The sequence below is a fragment of the Mastomys coucha genome, unplaced genomic scaffold, assembly GCF_008632895.1.
Source record: "Mastomys coucha isolate ucsf_1 unplaced genomic scaffold, UCSF_Mcou_1 pScaffold9, whole genome shotgun sequence".
Lineage (NCBI taxonomy): Eukaryota > Metazoa > Chordata > Mammalia > Rodentia > Muridae > Mastomys > Mastomys coucha.
Window position 1 is genome coordinate 63,560,919 of NW_022196915.1, and position 19,089 is coordinate 63,580,007.

The 19,089-nt window shown below is 39.1% G+C and overlaps 1 protein-coding gene across 2 annotated transcripts in view; it reads left to right on the plus strand.

Annotated features, from left to right (window-relative positions):
* Nucleotides 1-13,453, plus strand: part of Ccdc122 (coiled-coil domain containing 122) — a 49,267-nt gene extending 35,814 nt beyond the window's left edge. Inside the window, exon 6 of one of the 2 annotated variants that reach the window (XM_031361393.1) lies at nt 12,678-13,411. In XM_031361393.1, the coding sequence (XP_031217253.1) occupies nt 12,678-12,875 (198 nt within the window). In that variant the 3' untranslated portion in view covers nt 12,876-13,411. Of the gene's footprint in view, nt 1-12,677 lie in introns of both variants that reach the window. The other variant, XM_031361394.1, reaches the window with a different exon arrangement.
* The last annotated feature ends 5,636 nt before the right edge of the window (nt 13,454-19,089 follow it).

Consider the following 19,089-nt stretch of genomic DNA (forward strand, 5'->3'; position numbering starts at 1 on the left):
AGAAGTGAGTACATACTATAAATGTCCTTTTGGGTCTATCTCATTCTGGATATTTTCTAGTTCCATCCATTTGCTTGCAAAATTTATGATGTCCTTGTTTTTAATAGCTGAGTAATACTCCATTGTGTAAAAGAAACACATTTTTTAAAAAATCTATTCTTCAGTTAAGGGACATCTGGGTTGTTTCCAGTTTCTGGTTATTATGAATAAAGCTGCTTTGAACATAGTGGATGGAGCAAGTGTTCTTGTGGGGTGGTGGAGCATCTTTTAGGTATATGCCCAGAATGATATAGCTGGGTCTCAAGGCAGAACTATTCCCAATTGATTTCCAGAGTTTGCACTCCCACCAGCAATGGAGGAGTGTTCCCTCTTGCTCCACATCCTTGACAACATGTGTTGTCTCTTGAGTTTGTTTTTTCTTTTATATTAGCCATTCTGATGGGTTTAAGATGGAATCTCAGGGTCATTTTGATTTGCATAGGAAATTATAAATAACATTTTTAATGCAGAAAGGAAATGATCCTGCAAATGACTTGAAGTGGAAAAATAGGTGGATGAATAAAGGAGTACTTTCCTTGAGTTGCTTAGAAGTTGATTGAAGGGCTTCTAGGTATCAGCGCATAGTCAAACCACTTCTGAACAAGTGGACGGTTGTAAAAAATGAAACAGACACACCTGGACCACTATCCTGCTCAGACTAGCAACTCCTGCCATGCCCACTACTTGTCCTTAAACACATAATGGCAGTGGAGGGAGGGAGTGTTGACACATGGCACCTCAGCAGCTGCAGCAGGAGCCACAGTTTGGGATACTCCCTGTGTGCTCTGATTCTCTGTGTGTGTGCATGTTGGCAGGCAGCCCACAGAAGCTGCCCCACAGTGAGTTTCTACTGTAAAAGGACTATCTTTTCCCTACTGCTGCTCCCAGAAAGAGCCTGACATGCCCACCCCAGCTGGTAGTGGGCAATGGATACCAGACCTGTAGCCACCATGCCTGCACCTGCCTTAGGAGGTCCAAAGCCAGGAGATGAACGTTTACAGAAGTACCTATCTGAAAGGCCACACCGGCTTCATTGGAACAGTTGATCCCATCTCCTGTGAAAAGTGATACAAACGACATTACTAGGAAAGAGAGGAATTTCATAGTTCACTGAGTGAAAAAGTGGGACCAATGTCTTCTATTTCAAGTTATTGTCCCTTTCTTTGTTTTTGGTTGTTTTGTATCTAAGTTTTGGTTTTATGGTATTTTTCTTGTTTATCCTGTTTTTATCTCCCCCCTCCCCAGTGAGTTAGTAATTTAGTTACTCCTTCTAACTATGCATGTTATAGTTATTTGCAGTTTTGTACATTGTTAAAGCCACTGTGGTTTTGCTTTAGTCTCATCAGAATATATATAGCTTGCTAGTTCTCTCTCTCTTTTCCCCATCTACTCATCTGCATTTCTCCACTTACATAGTTTCTCTGCCTCTTTTGCCTTTAACCCATCCTCCTGCCTTCTCCTTCACGCCATGCCATTTTTTCTCTTTTCTCATCCTTTTCATTTTACTACCTAAGTGCTAATACATCGTGCTCTAGAAGAGTCTGTAAACTACACTTTCTCCAACCAGTACTCTATCACCACTGTTTCTGAAGCAAAATGAGGAAACACGGGTTTCCTACAGCTAGGCAAAGAACAGGAGTACTGATAAATAAAGTAGAAGGTACCGTCATATCCCCTTCCCCACATTGGGGCGGGGGGAGTAAGGATGCAGGAAAAGCAGCTTCGGGTTTGTTTTGTGTGAGAGTTGGCATTTTAGGATGTAACAGTGGTCAGTCCTTGTCTTTATTCTTTGGTTCTTTGTTGTGTTTTGGGCCTCTATTGAGATGGGTACATACTTTATGGTGTCTATGAATCCTCCAAGAAGGATGTCTTCATAAGAAATTGTTGCCTTTCCTGCATCCTTTTTATTTTTTCCATTTATTTATTTATTTATTCAGTTTACATCCTGAATCACAGCCTACCTTCTTTCTCTCCTCCTAGTCCTACCCTCCCACCCCTTTCCCTGTTCCCCCTCCATTTCTCCTCAGAGCACCAATCAAATTGCACATCTTCTCCTCTGCTACTGAGGCAGCCCAGCTAGGGGAAAGGGACCTAAAGGCAGAGACTGCCTGCCCCTCCAGTTGTTAGGGAGCCACATGAAGACCAAGCTGCGACCCAAAGGCAGAGACTGCCTGCCCCTCCAGTTTTTAGGGAGCCACATGAAGACCAAGCTGCGACCCAAAGGCAGAGACTGCCTGCCCCTCCAGTTGTTAGGGGGCTATATGAAGACCAAGCTGTGCATCTGCTGCATATGTGTAAGGGGCCCACATACAGTCCATGCATGCTCCTTGGCCTCAGTGAGCACCCATGGGCCCAGGTTACTTGACCCTGCTGGTCTTCTTGTGGTGTCCTTGAGGCCCCCAGCTCCCTTTCCCTAGACATTTCCACAAGAGTCCCTGAGCTTCAATGTTTGACTGTAGGTCTCTGTATCTGTTTCCAACAGCTGCTGGATGAAGCCTCTGAGATGCATGGTAACAATAACAAACAAACAAACAAACAAACTTTTTTTTTTTAAAGAATAGGGTTAAGGACAAAATGGAGTAGAGCAAGTGCAAATGTAATGTATATAGTACAGGGAGTGAATTGGCTCTCATGGCAAATGAGAATTCTCTAAGATGGTTTCTGTGGAGAACCTCTGGCAAACCAGGAAATACACGGAGGACTGGTTATGCAAGCGTCTGGGAACGCTGACCAGGGCAAAGCACGACCAAGTTCAGAGGTCTTAAGCTGTGAGTATGCGTGGGCTCCAGGGACAGACTGTAGAGCATCTGGAGTGGAGGCACAAAGACAAAGCTCATAAGAGATCAAAGTGTGACGATGTGAGGTCTTCCCCACTTTTTAGTGTTGCTTGGGCTCCACATCTAGTTCTTTTGTTTATATTTTGCCAGTTAGCAATAGTAACTGAATAAGAGCAGCCACACATTTCTTACAAGCAAACAAGTTTTATGCTCTATAGAATCATCACATTCTTGGTTATTTAATGGTATTCAAGGCTTAATGACAGCTATCAGACATAATGCCACCTAGAGGGGCTTTAAGAAGATCACCAGGTGACCTTTCCTTCATGAAGTCACACCTAGGCCAAACTTCTTTTCAGCCTGCAAACTTAGAAATTTAACATTGTTAGCATCTTAGAGTCAGGTATCCCATATTATTACAAAAAAAGCAAACTTTCAAGGAGATGGGTAATTTATGTGATGACTATACTGCTTCTCCTTTATGGAAAATGCCTTGCTGGAAGCCACCTTATCACAAGATTGGTACAGGCATGAAAATCAAGTCAGTCACATACACCTCAGTGTTCTTGACCTGTAGGCAAGTCTGGGCGCATTTTCTTGATCATTGATTGATGTGGGAGGGTCTAGCTCACTGTGGGTGGTGCTATCCTTGGGTGGGTGGTTCTGGGAGGTATAAAAAAGCATGCTGAAAAAGTCACGAGAAGCAAGCTAGTAAGCAGCAGGACCCTCAGCTGAAGAAATGAATTCGTCCATAGCCTCTGCTTCAGTTCCTGCCTTGAGCTCCTGCTCTGACCTCCCTAGCCGATGGATTTGTGACTGGACAGGTCAACCAAAGGAATTCCTCCCTTTCAAGTTGCTTTCGGTCAGAGTGTTCTATCATAGCAACAGAAAGCACACTATACAGATAGACACTATTTTAAAGAAGTTCAATATATTGAAAAGCTTATTTTTTATATAGTTTCATTATTTAATATATTTAGTAAGTTGGGATTATGTCATTCCCATTATTTGTTGGTTTCATATAGAATGCCTTCATATATATTTTTTCAGGAAGTGTATTAGGTTTCTATATTACCACTTAAGTGTCCCTTAATTTTAGCTGAGCAAGCTGAGCAATACTCTTCTTGTATTCTCTCCTGCATCCATCTCTTCCTTTCTCTTCTCATTGATCCTCCCATTCAGCCCCCACCCTTCCATAACTATTCGATTGGCCTTTCCTAATGAGATCTGTACGCCCACTTACTCTGCACCTAAGCTCTGTGGTTCTACAGATTGTAGCTTGCTTATCATTGACTTAATAGTTAGTATCCACATGTAAGCACATACCTTTAGTCTTTCTGTGTCTGGGATACTTTACTCTGGAATGTTTTCTAGTTCTTTTCGTTTACCATGATGCCATTTTTAAATAGCGGAATAATACTCTATTATGTAAATAGACCACATTTTCTTTACCCATCCTTCTGTTGAGGGGCATTTATGCTGTTTCCAGTTCCTAGCTATTATGACTAGAGCAGCAGTAAACATGTCTGAGCAGGAAGAAGTGTCCTTGGGTAGATGGCCAAGAGTGCTATTGCTGAATCTGGATTCCCATTTTCCTGAGCAATTACCACACTGATTTCCACAGTGGCTTTTTGCATTCCCACCAGCAATGGATGGGAATGCAATGCAGTAGAACAGCTTCCCTTGTTCTACATCCTCCCCAGCATAAGTTGTTTCTTGTTTTATTGAAAGCAAACTTTCACTTTGCTTAGTCATTTTGGTGTTTGATGAAATCTCAAAATAGTTTTGATTTGCATTTCCCTGATGACTAAGGATCTTGAGCATTTCTTTTAAGGGTTTCTCAGCTACTTGAGTTTTCTCTTTTGAGAATTCTCTGTTTAGATCTGTACCCCATTTTTTATTGTTTTTCATTTGTGTGTGTGAGTTGATATCTAGTTTTAGTTCTTTTTACATCCTGGATATTAGCCCTCTATCAGATGTGTAAAATCTTTTTCCATTTCACAGGCTGCATCTCTGTCCTAATGAGACTGTCCTTTGCTGTGCGACCTCTCAGCTTCATGAGGTTCCATTTGTTAATTGTTGATCTTAGTCCCTGCACTGTCAGTGTTCTGGTCAGGAAGTTGTCTCCTATACCAGTAAGTTCAAGGCTATTCCCCACTTTCTCATGTGTCTGGTTCAGTATGTCTGGTTTTATGTTGATGTCTTTGGTCTATTTAGTGTTGAGTTTTGTCCAGTGATAAGTATAGATCTATTTGAATTCTTCTACATATAGCTATTCAGTTTTGCCAGCACTATTTTTTTTAAAGATGCTGCCTTTTTTCCAGTGTGTGTTTCTGGCCTCTTTATAAAAAATCAGATACCCAAGCATGTATGGATTTATGTCTGGGTCTTCATTTCAACTCTAATGATCAAACTGTCTGTGTTTGTGCCAATATCAGGATGTTTTTATTACTGTTGTTTTGTAGTACAGCTTGAAATTGGGGATAGTGGTACTTTTTTCAGTTCTTTTACTAGTTTAGATTGTCTTTAGCTGTCCTGTGTTTGTTGTGTTTCAATTTTCTTGTATCTGTTGAGACTTACTTTGAGTTTGAGTATGTAGTCAGTTTTGGAGAAAGTTCCATGAGGTGCTGAGGAAAAGGTATTCCTCTGTGTTTGGATGAACTGTTCTGTAAATATATTGTTAGGCTATTTGATTTGTAGCATCAGTTAACTCCAGCATTTCTTTGTTTAGTTTTCTCTGAGTTACCTGTCTATTATCAAGAGTAGGGAACTGAAGTCTCCCACTAACAGTCTTGTGAGAGTCAGTATGTGATTTAAGTTGTAGTAATATTTCTTTTATGAACTTTGGTGCCCTAGTGTTTGGTGCATAGATGTCAAGAATTGAAATGCCCTCTTAATAGGTGTTGTTTGTTTTTGTTTTGTTTTTTGATGAACATGTAGTTTTCCTTTCTTATCTTTTCTTATTAGTTTTTGTTTGAGGTCTATTATGTCAGGTATTAAAATGGCTACATAGGCTTACCTTTTAAGTCTATTGTTTGGAATATCTTAGGTGATGTTGATCCTTGGTGTCAAATTATGTTTCTTGGGTGGAGCAGACAGATGGAGCTTATTTCCACCTCCATTCTGTTAGTTTATGGCATTTTATTGGGGAAATGAGACTGTTGATGTTTAGAGATATCAATGAGCAGTGTTTGTTGGTTTCTGTTATTTTGTTGTCACTTGTAGTAGTGGTGGTGATGAAGGTGGTATTGGTGTTGGTGGTCATGGTGGTGGTGGTGGGTGTGCATGTGTGAGTGAGTGTGTGCATATGCGTGTGCATGTGCATGTGTGTTTGCTTCCCTTCTTTTGATTTGCTGGTCTGAGATTATTCTCTGGATTTTCGTGGGTGTAGTAAACCTCTTTTGGCTGGAGTTTTCCTTCTAGCTCTTTCTTTAGGGCTGGGTTTGTAGATAGATACTACTTACATTTTGGTTCATCATAGAATGTCTTACTTTCTCATCTATTGTGATTGAAATTTTTGCTGGCTATAATAGCCTGAACTGGTGTCTGTGGTCTCTTAAGAGTCTGCAGCATGCCTTTACAGGCTGTTAGAGTCCCCACTAAGAGGTCTGGTAGTCTCAGAGGTCTGTCTTTATATCTTACTTGGTCTTTTTCCCTTGAAGCTTTACTTATTTTTTATTCTATACATTTAGTGTTTTGAGTATTATGTGTAGAGGAGATTTCCTTTTCTGGTCCATTCCATCTGATGTTTTGTATGATTATTGTTCTTTGACAGACATTTTTTTCTTTAGGTTTGGGAAAATTTTTTCTATGATTTTGTTAAAGCTTTTTTTCTGGACCTTTGACCTGGGCTTCTCCTTCCTTTATTACTATTATTCTTAGATGTGTTCTTTTCATAATGCCCCAGATTTCCTGGATGTTTAATGCTAGGAGATTTGTAGATTTAACATTTTCCTGGACCAAAATATCCATTTTGTCTATAGCATCTTCTATACCTGAGATTCTTTCATTTATCTTTTCTATTCACTTTATGAGGCTTGCCTCTGAGATGTTTGTATGAGTACATAAATTTTTAATTTCCAGACTTCACTTAGTTTGGGTTTTCTTAATTGATTTTATTCTCACTTTCAGGTCTTGAACTGTTTTATTCATTTCCATCCACTATTTGTTTGTATTTCCCTAGATTTCTTTAAAGGATTTACTCATTTACTCTTTAAGGACCTCTGTCATTTTCGTAAAGCCTATTCTGAAGTCTTTCTCTTTTGCTTCAACTATGTTGGAATACTCAAAGGCTACTTTCATAGGTTTGCTGTCACAGGCTTGCTGGGCTCTCATGGAGACATTAGTATCTTGGCTCTTATTGATTGTGCTTTTATGCTGGCATCTAGGCATGTGGGATTAGGAACATTGTAAATCTAGGTGCTGTTATCGGGTCTTATTTTTGGTGGGTGAGTGTTTTGTTCCTTGGTTTCTGTTTCCTCTCTGGTTCTTGGGAGAATATCGTGGCTGTGTTTTGCCTGGTAGGCAATTCTTCTGGAGATCTGATAGGTGTGGCCAGTGAAGGTTCCTTCTAAAATGTGTTTCTAGGTAGTAGAAACTGAACTTAAGAATAGAGTTGGGCTGGGGAGGGGAGGGAGGAAAGTAGGTGTTCCACCAGAATCTGCTCAGTTCCCTGGGAATGGGGCAGAAGAGTGAGGACATGCTACAACAAAAGATCTTCTACAGACTTGGGGATGAGCTGGACTTGGAGGAATGAAGGGAGAAGTGAAGATCTTCAGTTGGCCTACTTGCTTCACTTGTCAGAGTGGCCCATGGGTTCCTATGGAGTTCTGCTGGAGTTGAAGTCTGGGGTAGGGAGGTTAGTAGGGGGAATTCTGACCTACTGGAGATGGGTCAGGGGACGAAGGGGAACTACAACAGGTTTTATGTGGCAGAGTTAGGGGTGAGTCTGGGGGATTGGATGTGGAGGAGCAAAGGAGAGAGGTGGCGATCTACAGTCAGCCTATCTAATTTCCTGGTTAGTGTAGTCTGTTGGTTCCCAGGAAACCCCTGATTGTGCTGGGGTCTGGGATAAAGCAGTGAGTGTAGCAAGGTGTTAGGAGTGGAAACGCTGTGTGATCTCTTGGAGAGGGTACAGGGGTGGGAAGGCAACCACTACTGGTTGGTCTGCTGCATAGCTGTAGATGAGACTGGGGTTTTGAGTTTGGAGGATCCAGAAGGAGAGGTGAAGATCTTCAGTGAGACCCCTGCTTATCTGGTCAGAGTATATATTAATCTATTTTTAATCCTTATGAAGTAATTTTTGTTTTGCTAACATATCAATGAGCCTGGTTTGCTAAGTAGCATGGATTATCTGAATTTGCAAAATTAACAAGAATTGAATATATATATTATATAATTCATTACAGTTTATTTGAAATGTTAGTTGACAAGTTCTTACTTTGATTTTATATAAGTACTCTGAAATGTTTATATTGCCATTCTAGTTCTTCTGCTGTTGATGCATAGTGATATTTCAACATGATTGCTTCCCTTGGTCATCCTATTTTATTTTATGTGTTTAAAAATATTTTCTATGAAGATGAAATAGTCTATAGTATTGATTTACTATCAAAAGCCTCTAGTCTGTAAGCACAGAAAGAACCCCTCAGCACTCCTAGAGAGGCTGAGAGAGAGATGGAGGCTGGGGGAGTGAGCATGTGGCCCAGTCTGAGTCCTAGGTGTCAAGCTGAGAAGAACAAAGAAAGAGAGTCTGGGGACAGCCTGAGAATAGTTGTTCCCCAAAGCTCTCCTCAGCCATTAGACATAGACATGGCAAGTCAGTCATTGTCACACACTGGGCAAATTGATTATTTGACAACTTGACACTTTGAATTTACTTAAGCTGCCACATTCTGACTTGTTATAGTATTCACCAGTGTGTTTATACATATATAATTTAATTAAATGTAAGTATATATGTTTATAATTATACATAATAATTATATGAAACATATACATAATAAATATAGTAGGTATCTATCTCAGTCCTATTATTACATAATTGTATTGATTTATTTAAGATAAACATTCGGTTCATGAGGAAGCTCAGAGAGTAAAGGCACTTGTTGCAAGCTTATTTCCCAGAATCCACATGGTGGAAGGTGAGAACCAACTTCCGCAACTTGACTTTCACACATGTGCTCCATGACACTTGCACACAGAGAGACACACACACAGATACACATAGACACACACAGACACACACACACAGACACACAGACACCCACCCACCCACACACCACCACCACCAAATAAATGTAACAATAAAGGTTTGACTATGAGATATCACCTCAGATCCATAAGGATGGCTGTTAACAAAAATGGCAAATAGTAATAAATATTTTGAGGGTATATAGAAATAGGAACCCTCATATATACAAGTGGGAATGTAAAATATTGCTGACATTCTGGAAAATAGTTCTTCAGAGGGTTTAACATGAAATTACCACATGACCTATGAATTCTATACCTAAGTTTATGGGCAAGAAAGGTGAAAACATCTGCACACCAAGACCTTGTGTTCTCAGGAAGATAATGAAAATGTTCTAAAACAGATAGTGCTCATGTTTGTGTAGTTCTGGGAACATGCTAAAAGTAATTTGTCTGGATTATATGTGAATTGTTTAACTCCTACAACCAATGATCCATGTGGTTTGCATCCTGGAATCCTGACTAGAGACATCAGCACATGTGCAGTAAAGCCAGGATCAAGCTGGGGACTCTACTCCTTCCAAAGGAAGGCCCCTACTATCACCATAATCAGAACCTCAGCACGTCTGTTAGGTATAGGGAGAGGAGCTATGTGGATGAGCAGTCTCTGGGTATAAACATCCAGAGGGAGGAAGCAGCAGTTATTAGTCTTTGAACACTCTAGTCAGTTGTTCATAAGCTGTCAAACACTACTTGGTACCTCTCTTCAGGCTGGCCATATGGAGAACTGGTGTCTGTGACAGCGCTATGCCCATTTCAAGAAGATACATTCACTCAGAACTTCATTCACTGACACGTCCTCTGCCTTTAACAAATGAGATAGGTTTTCTTTGTATAGTTAGTTCTAACATAGGAATTTTTTTGTTTGGTTTTTAACTTTCTATTATTTGGGAGTTTTATGCTATTATTATTTTTAAAGAATCCTTATACATGAGTACTATAATTACATCCTTTCCACCCCATACTCTCTCCACTCTAAGCCCTCCCATGACCTCTCAATTTCATGAGCAGCTCTTCTGTAATTATTACTATATGTTGTTTAGAGATGGCTGCATGGGGCTGGATAACATATTGGGGAGCTCATCTTTGGAGAAGGCTGATTCGTATCTCTCAGTGATCGTTGTCTATAGCTCTTCATTTAGGAGTGGGGCCTTATGAGATGTTTTCCATCAGTACTGCATTGTCAGCTGGTATTTTCACTGTGTAGCTCTTGTTTAGGGGACCATATTGATAAGAACTCATGAATGTGACTCTGTCATATATAAGGAACTCTATCTTGTAACACACACCCTGGTCCTCTGGCTCTTATAATCTTTCTTCTCCCTCTTTGACCTTGTCCTCTGAGCTTAGGTGTAGGTGTTGTATTTAGATGTATCAGCTGGGGATAGGCACCTCATATTCTATTGTTCTCTACACAATTATCAGTTATGTATTTCTAAAACATTTGCTTTGCTGCAAACTGAAGCTTTTTGAGGGATAAGAGCTATACTTACCTGAGCATACAGATCTATATTTAGAATGCAGTTGGGAATTACACGGGCTTAGGAAAGTAGCCTCAGTAAGCTGTCCTCTTGGGCCCATGACCTCCCCAGCTATAAGGAGTTGGTTAGCTTTATAGTGCCAGGTGTGAACCTCTGAATTCTCTCCAAGCGTTGAGTGGGCACTGAGTCCAATTAGGTGGCTATTGATTACCCGTGAGATGAAAGCGTCACCTTTGCACCATAGATTACATCTTGCCATGCTGGTCTCTGCTGTGGTTCAGAGACTATAGCTGGTAAGACTAAGTTTCTTTACTTACATGCGTGGACAACATGAGAGCTAGGCCTCAGGGAGAAGGCTTCCAGCTCAGTTTCAGTTTCCTCCAAGCCTTGTATCTGAAGTGTGTGGTGTCTTCAAATTCTCACACACAAAGTAGGAGAGAATCCTTGCCAACTATATAGCTAATAAATGATTGCTAATCAGAGTGTACAAAGAACTCAAAAAATCAGTAAAACAAACAAACCAGGTGCCCAATTAAAACTAGGGTATGGATCTGAATACAGAGTTCTCAAAAGAAGACAGAAAAGTTGTTAAGAATTGTCTTTGAGGTGTTCAGTATCCTTAGCAATTAAGGAAAAGTAAATTAAAAGTACTTTGAGAGTTCATCTTACCCATCAGAATGCTGAAGTCAAGTAAACAACCAACAGTAAGGCCGGGTGAGGATGTGGGAAAGGGAGACCTCACAGGTTAGATTGCACACTGGTGTGGCCACTCTAGAAGTCAGGGTGGAGAAGCCTCACAAAAGCTGAAGGTAGATCTACCGTATGACCTAGCTCTAAGCCTCGGCATATGCTCCAAGGCCTCAGCATCCTACTTCACAGACACGTTCTCAGCCATGTTCATTGCTACTTTATTCACAATAGCTAGCCAGGAAATAGAAAAAACTAAATATCCTTTTACTGATACATGGGTAATGACGATGTAGTACACAGTGACATTCGATTCAGTGGTTAAAAGAAGAAAATTGCAGATAAATGTCTTGTTTTCTTTGCCTTCTAATGGGCACCACATCATGATACCACATCACTTGCCATTTTCACTGCTTCTTCACCTTGCAGGGTGTCATTGTATGGCTCAGAATCAATTTTCTCAGTTACTTAAGGGAACACCCGAGCACATCCTCTCAGACCAGCATTCAGTGTGTGTTGCTACTGCTTTGGGAGTTGAATGACCCTTTCACAGGGGTTGCCTAAGGCCATCAGAAAACACGTATTTATATTACAATTCGAACAGTAGCAAAATTACAGTTTTGTAGTAACAGTGAAAGTAATTTTATGGCTGAGGGTCACCGCAACTCAAGGAGCTGTCCTAAACAGTCCCAGTGTCAGGAAGGGTGAGAACCGCTGTCTTAGATCTTCTAAGCTGGATATAGAAACCAAACCATTTCTCCTAACTAGTCATAAGACAGACATTAGAGCAGTTAAATTCAACTGAGTGTAATAGGACAGTGGGTGAGTCATGAGCTGCTAAGTCCTCAAGGCCAGAGGAGGTGCAGAGAGCTGGGAGAGGTGTGGGCCGGCAGCATTGCTGGACATAAATGGAAGTGAGATGCAGGAATAGCTCCACTGCTTACCCTTCCGAATGAGCATGGTCTTAACAGTTGGACAAGAATCAGCTGTGCTGCAAATGTAAGTTAAACTCCCAGTTTACATACCAACACTGTATTTCATCAGATAGGAGCCAATAAAGAGGCAACATCAGGCCACATTTACTTAACATTTGACAACGACTTTAACAAGCAGAAGGTCATCACCATGCTGAGTTTGGGTTCAAATCCCAAACATTACTACTTGTTAGTTTTGAAATGGTGTTCAAATTACTCTGATTTTCAGTTTCTTCACACACTCACACACACACACATAGAGGAGGGGGAAATAGTACCCATAATATAAGGTATTATGGTCATCTTTTGTAGAAAACTTTCAGCATTGGTAATATGTTGGCTGTTAGCATATGTTAGTTTACAATAAATTATTTCTACTTGAGTGCTTTTCTCTAGGAGTCAGAGTGTCTGTTATGACTGTTGATTCATGCTCACAAGCACTGTTTGTATGTACTGTTTTCCAACAGGTACAACATAAGAGATATGAAGCAATTCTTAAGCGTTTGCACTGTCAGGTGAACAAGATTCAGTTAAATAGGAGGAAATGGCAATGGAACATCCAACAACTGGAAAAAACTGCAGCTGAGTTAAAAAAGCAGATCAGAGAGAAGGAAGCCAGTGAAATACAGACCAGGCCAGCAGCACTGTGGGAAAGAATACTGTGAAGATCCTCTGGGCTCTTAACAGCCCGTCTCCATGACAGATGCTTTCCTTTTCTTCCCCTCCTCCTCTCCCTTCTTTTTGTGTTTTGAGTCAGGAATCTGCGGGTTAAAGTGCCTTCCTGTCAATAGTGCGCAGCACAAGGTAGACAATAGCAGTGTTTACAGGAAGCTAGCAGAAGAGTAGATTTGCATATTTCAAATGTGCATTCCTGAATGCTTGTTTATAACTGTTGAATTCACAATCTTACAAATTAAAAATTTAGAAGAAACAATTGGATTTTCAATGACTTAAGCTGCTGAGATAAATAGTTGTCTGTTTAAGAAGTTTTTTACAACTGTCTTCAAAGTAGCCCTTAAATATTAATATTCATGATAATGTCATTATCTGTTTTATTGTTTCCTCTTTTCTCCAGAAGGTAGCAATCATTTTCCTTTGTTATTAAATAACATATATTAGAGTGTTACAGTACATAAGATTTGTGTTTACTCTTCAGTCTATAAATTCTTTATTCCTATATTGTGACTAAAATAAAGTTATAGCATCATATGAGGCAGGCACACAATAAAGCTCTTCAAAGAGATATTTTTCCACATTGAAAGGCAATTTTTTTTTTGTCAATGGCAATAAATTGAATGTAAAAACACCTCTGAAGATAAGATTGCTCTCTTTCATGCTCTGTTTATCATAACTACAGAGAAACAAAACTAAAATATTAATTACTATAGATACAGTTTTAAAATATTCCCTTGTAGGCTTAAAGACTTTCAAAGAAGCAACATTGAGAAGATGTTTTGAATTCATTGTCTCACCTTCCTAACATTTAGTAAGTGTGTAGCTGATAGCAAGCCTGATTCTAGGAATCTCATTCTGCCAGGTGTTAGTAGTCTTAGGGTAGGCGAGCATGGCTTTCCAGTTAACAGTTCAAATGGCTGCTCCTGTAACACAATCAGCTTTGTCCCATCACTCCAAAGAGCTACTGCAAATAGAAATGGTTAAGCTTGCTGACTGTGGGAGCACTCACTGTGCTCAGCTGGAGACAAGTTGGAACCAGATGCTGCATGTCTAGATGTATGTTAGCATAATATGCACCTAAGTTATCTTTTTCTCATCTCCTTTTGAGTTTTTAATTGTGATTGCTAACAGCCTGAGTTATCATTTCAGGAAAATTCACTGTGAAAGAACAGATCCAGGCAGAAGATGCTAAGGAGACCAGAGTCAAGTCCATCCAAGGTTGCATAGTATGCTTTAGTGGGGACTGTTGGAGGCTCTTATCCTATTGATCTGTTAAAATATTCTGACAGAAGCAACTTAGAGGAGAAAATGCCAATTTTAGTTATAGTTCCAGGTTACAATCCATCATGGCCGGGTAGCCAGGGCCTCGGGAACTTAATGCAGCTGATTGTATGACTTCCACAGTCAGAAGAACATTGGACAGATGCATGTCCAGTGCTCAGCTTGCTTTCTTCTAAGCCACAGTGGACCTAGTTTTATCTCAAGCGAACGTCAACATCAGGCACATTCATACTGCTGATAGTGCCATATCTAGTCTTATAACTCCTCATAACACACCATGAACAAAACTATGCTAGGAAACTATGCAGAGGGTGGGGTGAGGGTGGATAAGAGGGCAAGCCAGGGCTTCTTGGAGACAACTGTAGTAATTCTAATTCAAGATCTGAACTAAAATCTAATCAAACTGGAACCTTCCAGTTATGTGTTTGAAATTTCAATTTTAAATAAAGATATAAACCAAATAATTTAAGCTACTTGAGATGAGGTATCATATTTGAGAAAACAATGATCAGCATATTTTTATAATGATGCATGCACTTAATTTCAATAAATAATAGTTAAATTATGTGAAAGACATATTGTTCTTTTGAATCATGAGAACTATTTCAGATAATGGAGGCCTTTCACAGAAATCAAGAAGAAATAGGAACTGGGTATTGTAGCTCAGGCCTGTAGTCCCAGCATTGAGCAAGGTTTTAGACAGGGTTAGTACAGGAGTTTCAGGCCATTCTGGGCCACATCATGTATTTCAGGCCAGCCTGAGCTTCAATGTAGGTTATAGTCTCAAATGGATGAGCAAACAAATAAACTAACGAATCAAATGTGCTGGTTGGGTTATTTTTTTGTTGTTGTTTTGTTTGGCTTTGGTTTTGGTTATTGAGAAAATGCCTCCTTTAGATTGCCCTGTAGGCAAGTCTGTGCATAGATATTTTCTTGATTAATAATTGGTATAGGAGGCCTGAGCCCACTGTGGGCAGTGCTACTCCTGAGTAAGCAGTCCTGAGACGTGCTTGAAAACATGTTGGGCAAACCATGGAAAGTAAGCCAGTAAGCAGTATTCTTCTATGGCCTCTGCTCCAGTTCCTGTCTCCAGGTTTCCATCATGAGTTTCTGCCTTAACTTTCCTTCATGATATAAGATGAAATAAACCCTTTCTTTTACAAGTTGTTTTTGGTTATTCTGTCAATTATAGCAATAAGACACAAACTAGAATGCCAACCAAACTAAAATAGCCCTAAAATTTGAAATCATATTAAAGTATTAAAAGTCATATTTCAATACATCAATAAAGTCTAAGACTTTATAGAAATTATGTTATTATTATTCCTAAGACACATAAAACTAATGTTTTATATCGGGCTGTTTTCTGTTACTGTAACAAAATGCCAGTGTTTTCTACAGGAAAAAAAATTTCATTTACGTCTCAATATTGGTACTTGAAAGTTCAAACAGCAAGACTCCTGCTCTGGTCAAGGATTCCTTACCTCTCAGGGTGGGTAGCCTCATGGTGGGAACACAAACAGAAAGGCAGATCACATTGTCAAATAGCAAATCAAGGAGCCACTGGGCTGAGTTGTAGGAGAACTATATCTATCTCTTTTGAGGGCATATTACCAAAGAGGTAAGGGCCTGCCTTGTCTCTTAAAGGCTAGATGACCTCAACATTATCATAGCAAGGACCAAGCTGCTGGGGGACACATTCAAGTGCTAGCCAAACTCTGACAGTGTCTTTCTCATGCAGACTTCAGTTTCAAACTCTTTTGGGAAAACACTCCTTTTATAATTATGTTTTCTTTATTTTCTTCTCTTTAGAGGTGGTTTAAGTTCCTGGGGAACCTAAGTTGCTTTGTCGGCAGGGGTGGGGCTCTTGGGTCATGTGCCATTGTTTAAGCCTTGGTGACCTCTGCAGAAGTGTCCTCCAACTGGTCTCAAACATCATCTGGTTGTGCTGTACCTGTGGTAACCTGCTGTAGTCATGGACAAGATAAATGTCCCATTTCCTACCATGCCTCTTTACATCCAGTCACTTGTCTGGTTTGATTTTTCCAAAGTACTCCATATATGCACAAGCATAAATGCTCTTCTTATCCATTCCATTCTGGTTTTAGGTGTGCTTGCCAACTCCCATCTGACTGAAAACTGGTATTCTATCCTCATATCTGTCTACTCTGATTTCTGCTGTAAACGGATTCTTCTGTATTTCTTTTTGCTTTGAGTGACTCAGCAATTTTTCTCTTTCTCCCAAGCTCCAATCTTCCAAAGCTATGATTTCTAGATATTATTTCTGTTGTAGACGTTAAACATCCTAATATGAAGCTCAACACCAGCAAGGGAGCTCTTTGTTTTCAGTAGCATCTGCCCTGAGCCTGCTGGATGCTCCTACCTGAATGATCAGAACCATATCATAAATGCAAGAAAACAGTGGGAAGAAAAGAAACCTGCAATTACTACCTCATAATATTAACTTTCAAAATATGTACTCCTTGGGCAAATTAGAGTTAACCAATGTGAAGACTGATATTTTCTTGAAAACCCAATTTTAGTAACAATAGAGGTTCCAGATTTCATGTATTAAAAAGGCAGTCATGACAGATATTCAGATGCCTTTAAGGCTGATATAAATGACTCCTACATATTATATTTAGACCAGATCTCTTCCAGTCAATTGACAACTGGTGCTGTTTTCCACTACACTGCCTGTCTGAAATAACACACGCAATAGCAGGATGCTGAGTGAACATAGTGTTATCTCTGGTTTATAGGTGGGCAAACACAGGCTTACACAAGGCTTGCCTAAGATATCAGGTCAATAGGGACAGTGTTGAAGCTCAAAGTCCCAGTATATATGCATGGTCTATAAGGAAATGATTATAATAGTAAACTTCAACTTAACTGTAATAGGCAGCAATATTTTTGTCTATATCGTTTAATAGACTATAGGCATAAAACAAATTTAGCCAAAGAAAAATTGTATGGTTAAAACTGAGCAGCACTGAAAAGCACGAGGAGAGCTGCATGAGGGTCAGCATCTGGAAACCATCTGGGTTGGGGAAAATGGCATTCGGTTTACAGATGTTGCTTTGCAGCCTTCCAAAGTTCACTCAGGAGATGCCACTCATACCAAATGCCGAACTGACTGTTCATCCTTAAGTGTTACTGAAGGCCTGCACTGATATGCTTTGGGACTGTCATATTGGTAGTCTATTGATTCGGGACTATGTGTTCGTTTGATTTGCTAGACGCTTATTTTTCAGTTGCTCATTCAATATTGTTAATATTTTAATTTTCATTAATCAAACTAACGATTGCTAAAGCTAACGATGAGAAACTAAGTGCCAAGTGTCTGTCACAAATAACCCCTGTTATCTGAATAGATAATGCATTTCTAACAGCATCATTTTTGTCCTTTGCTGATAAATTTGACAATGTCAAAAGAAAACAGGTTTTCTAAATCATATTAGCAACACTATAATACTTTCTCTTTAGTATTTCTGAACCCCAACCAAAACCAAGAAAAAAAAGTTGTAGCAGATACTCATGGACGAATAGATCCATCCAACATATAGCTAAGAACAAGATGCTACACGTTACTTTTTATTTTTTTATTTTTTGTAATAGCACCTTTAAGTGGTAGCTATGAGCTCTAGCTCTTTAGAATAAGAAAAATAGCATATGATTTGGTAATGACAGGGTTGCAGTTTACATAGTCCTGGAAAGACAGACACAAAGTAACCAGACTTCAACCTCCTAATTAATGAGTTGATACAATTCAAAAGCAAAGCCAGAGTTTGTGTGATAAATACTTTATAAAAGGTTTCTTCCCTGGTATACTCAGGCATAAAAATCATGTCAAAATTTGAATGAAACCCTTAAATTACAGAAATTTGCCAGCACTGCTTGTCCACTCAGCACCAGATAGTTAAGAGTAGTGATAACACACTGTCAATCTAAGATAAATGTCCAAGTACATTTCTCAAAGTAAAGAAAACACAGCGTCTGCTTCACTCTACTATTATTTCTTATTCTCTCGACATTGTTTTACATAAGATAGACATTCAGTCCTTGAAGAGCTTCTACAAGATATTGTCCGAATGGTTGCTCCTTGAATCTATAGTTCTTTGTATATTTTACATAGAAAAACATAACAGCTTGCAACTTGTAAAGTTATTTTGTCTTTTAGGACATCAGATTTAAGTTTCTCATGCACAGATGTAGCCAGCTGTCAGCACATCTACTTGGCTGAAAATAGTTTCTCTTCACTTTATCATGATACAACCGTTCTTTTTTTTTAATTGATTTAAGTTTTATTGCATTATGATGAGAAAAAATACATGATTTCAATTTATCTGAATTTGTTAGCATTTAAAAACATATTTTAAGTAAATAGAATTAAATCACATTCTTGTTTCCCTTTTGTACCACAGCTCCTCCCAGAGTCCCCCCCACTTCAATACCTATAATACCTTTTTTTGAAATATTCTTTAAAATTTATAAAATATTATAACAATAAAAATAAGTATTATAAAAGTTGTTTGATAAAAAAACAACAATCAATTTAATAGTCTTATGTAGATGCTTGTCTACAGCAATACTGAAAATACATGTTTTTCTCAATATAAATTTTAAATAACTCCAAACATATTAATCATATACTTCAAAATAATACATCACTACTAGTATTTTTTAAAAATGGATATAAATATATAAAGCTTTTTTGTTTTTGTTTTGTTTGTTTTGTATTTAGTAGAGCTTAAAATCTTGGCTCTTACTGTGGTACAAGCCCAAAATAAGAACAATTATTAGACATTGGATTTCATTGTATTAAGGCTGTACTTCAATGACCAAATGTATCACCAAAGGATTTGACCTCCATCGTAGCTAAGCTGAGAGTTGACAGTTCTGCTATGCCAAGGAATGAATTGT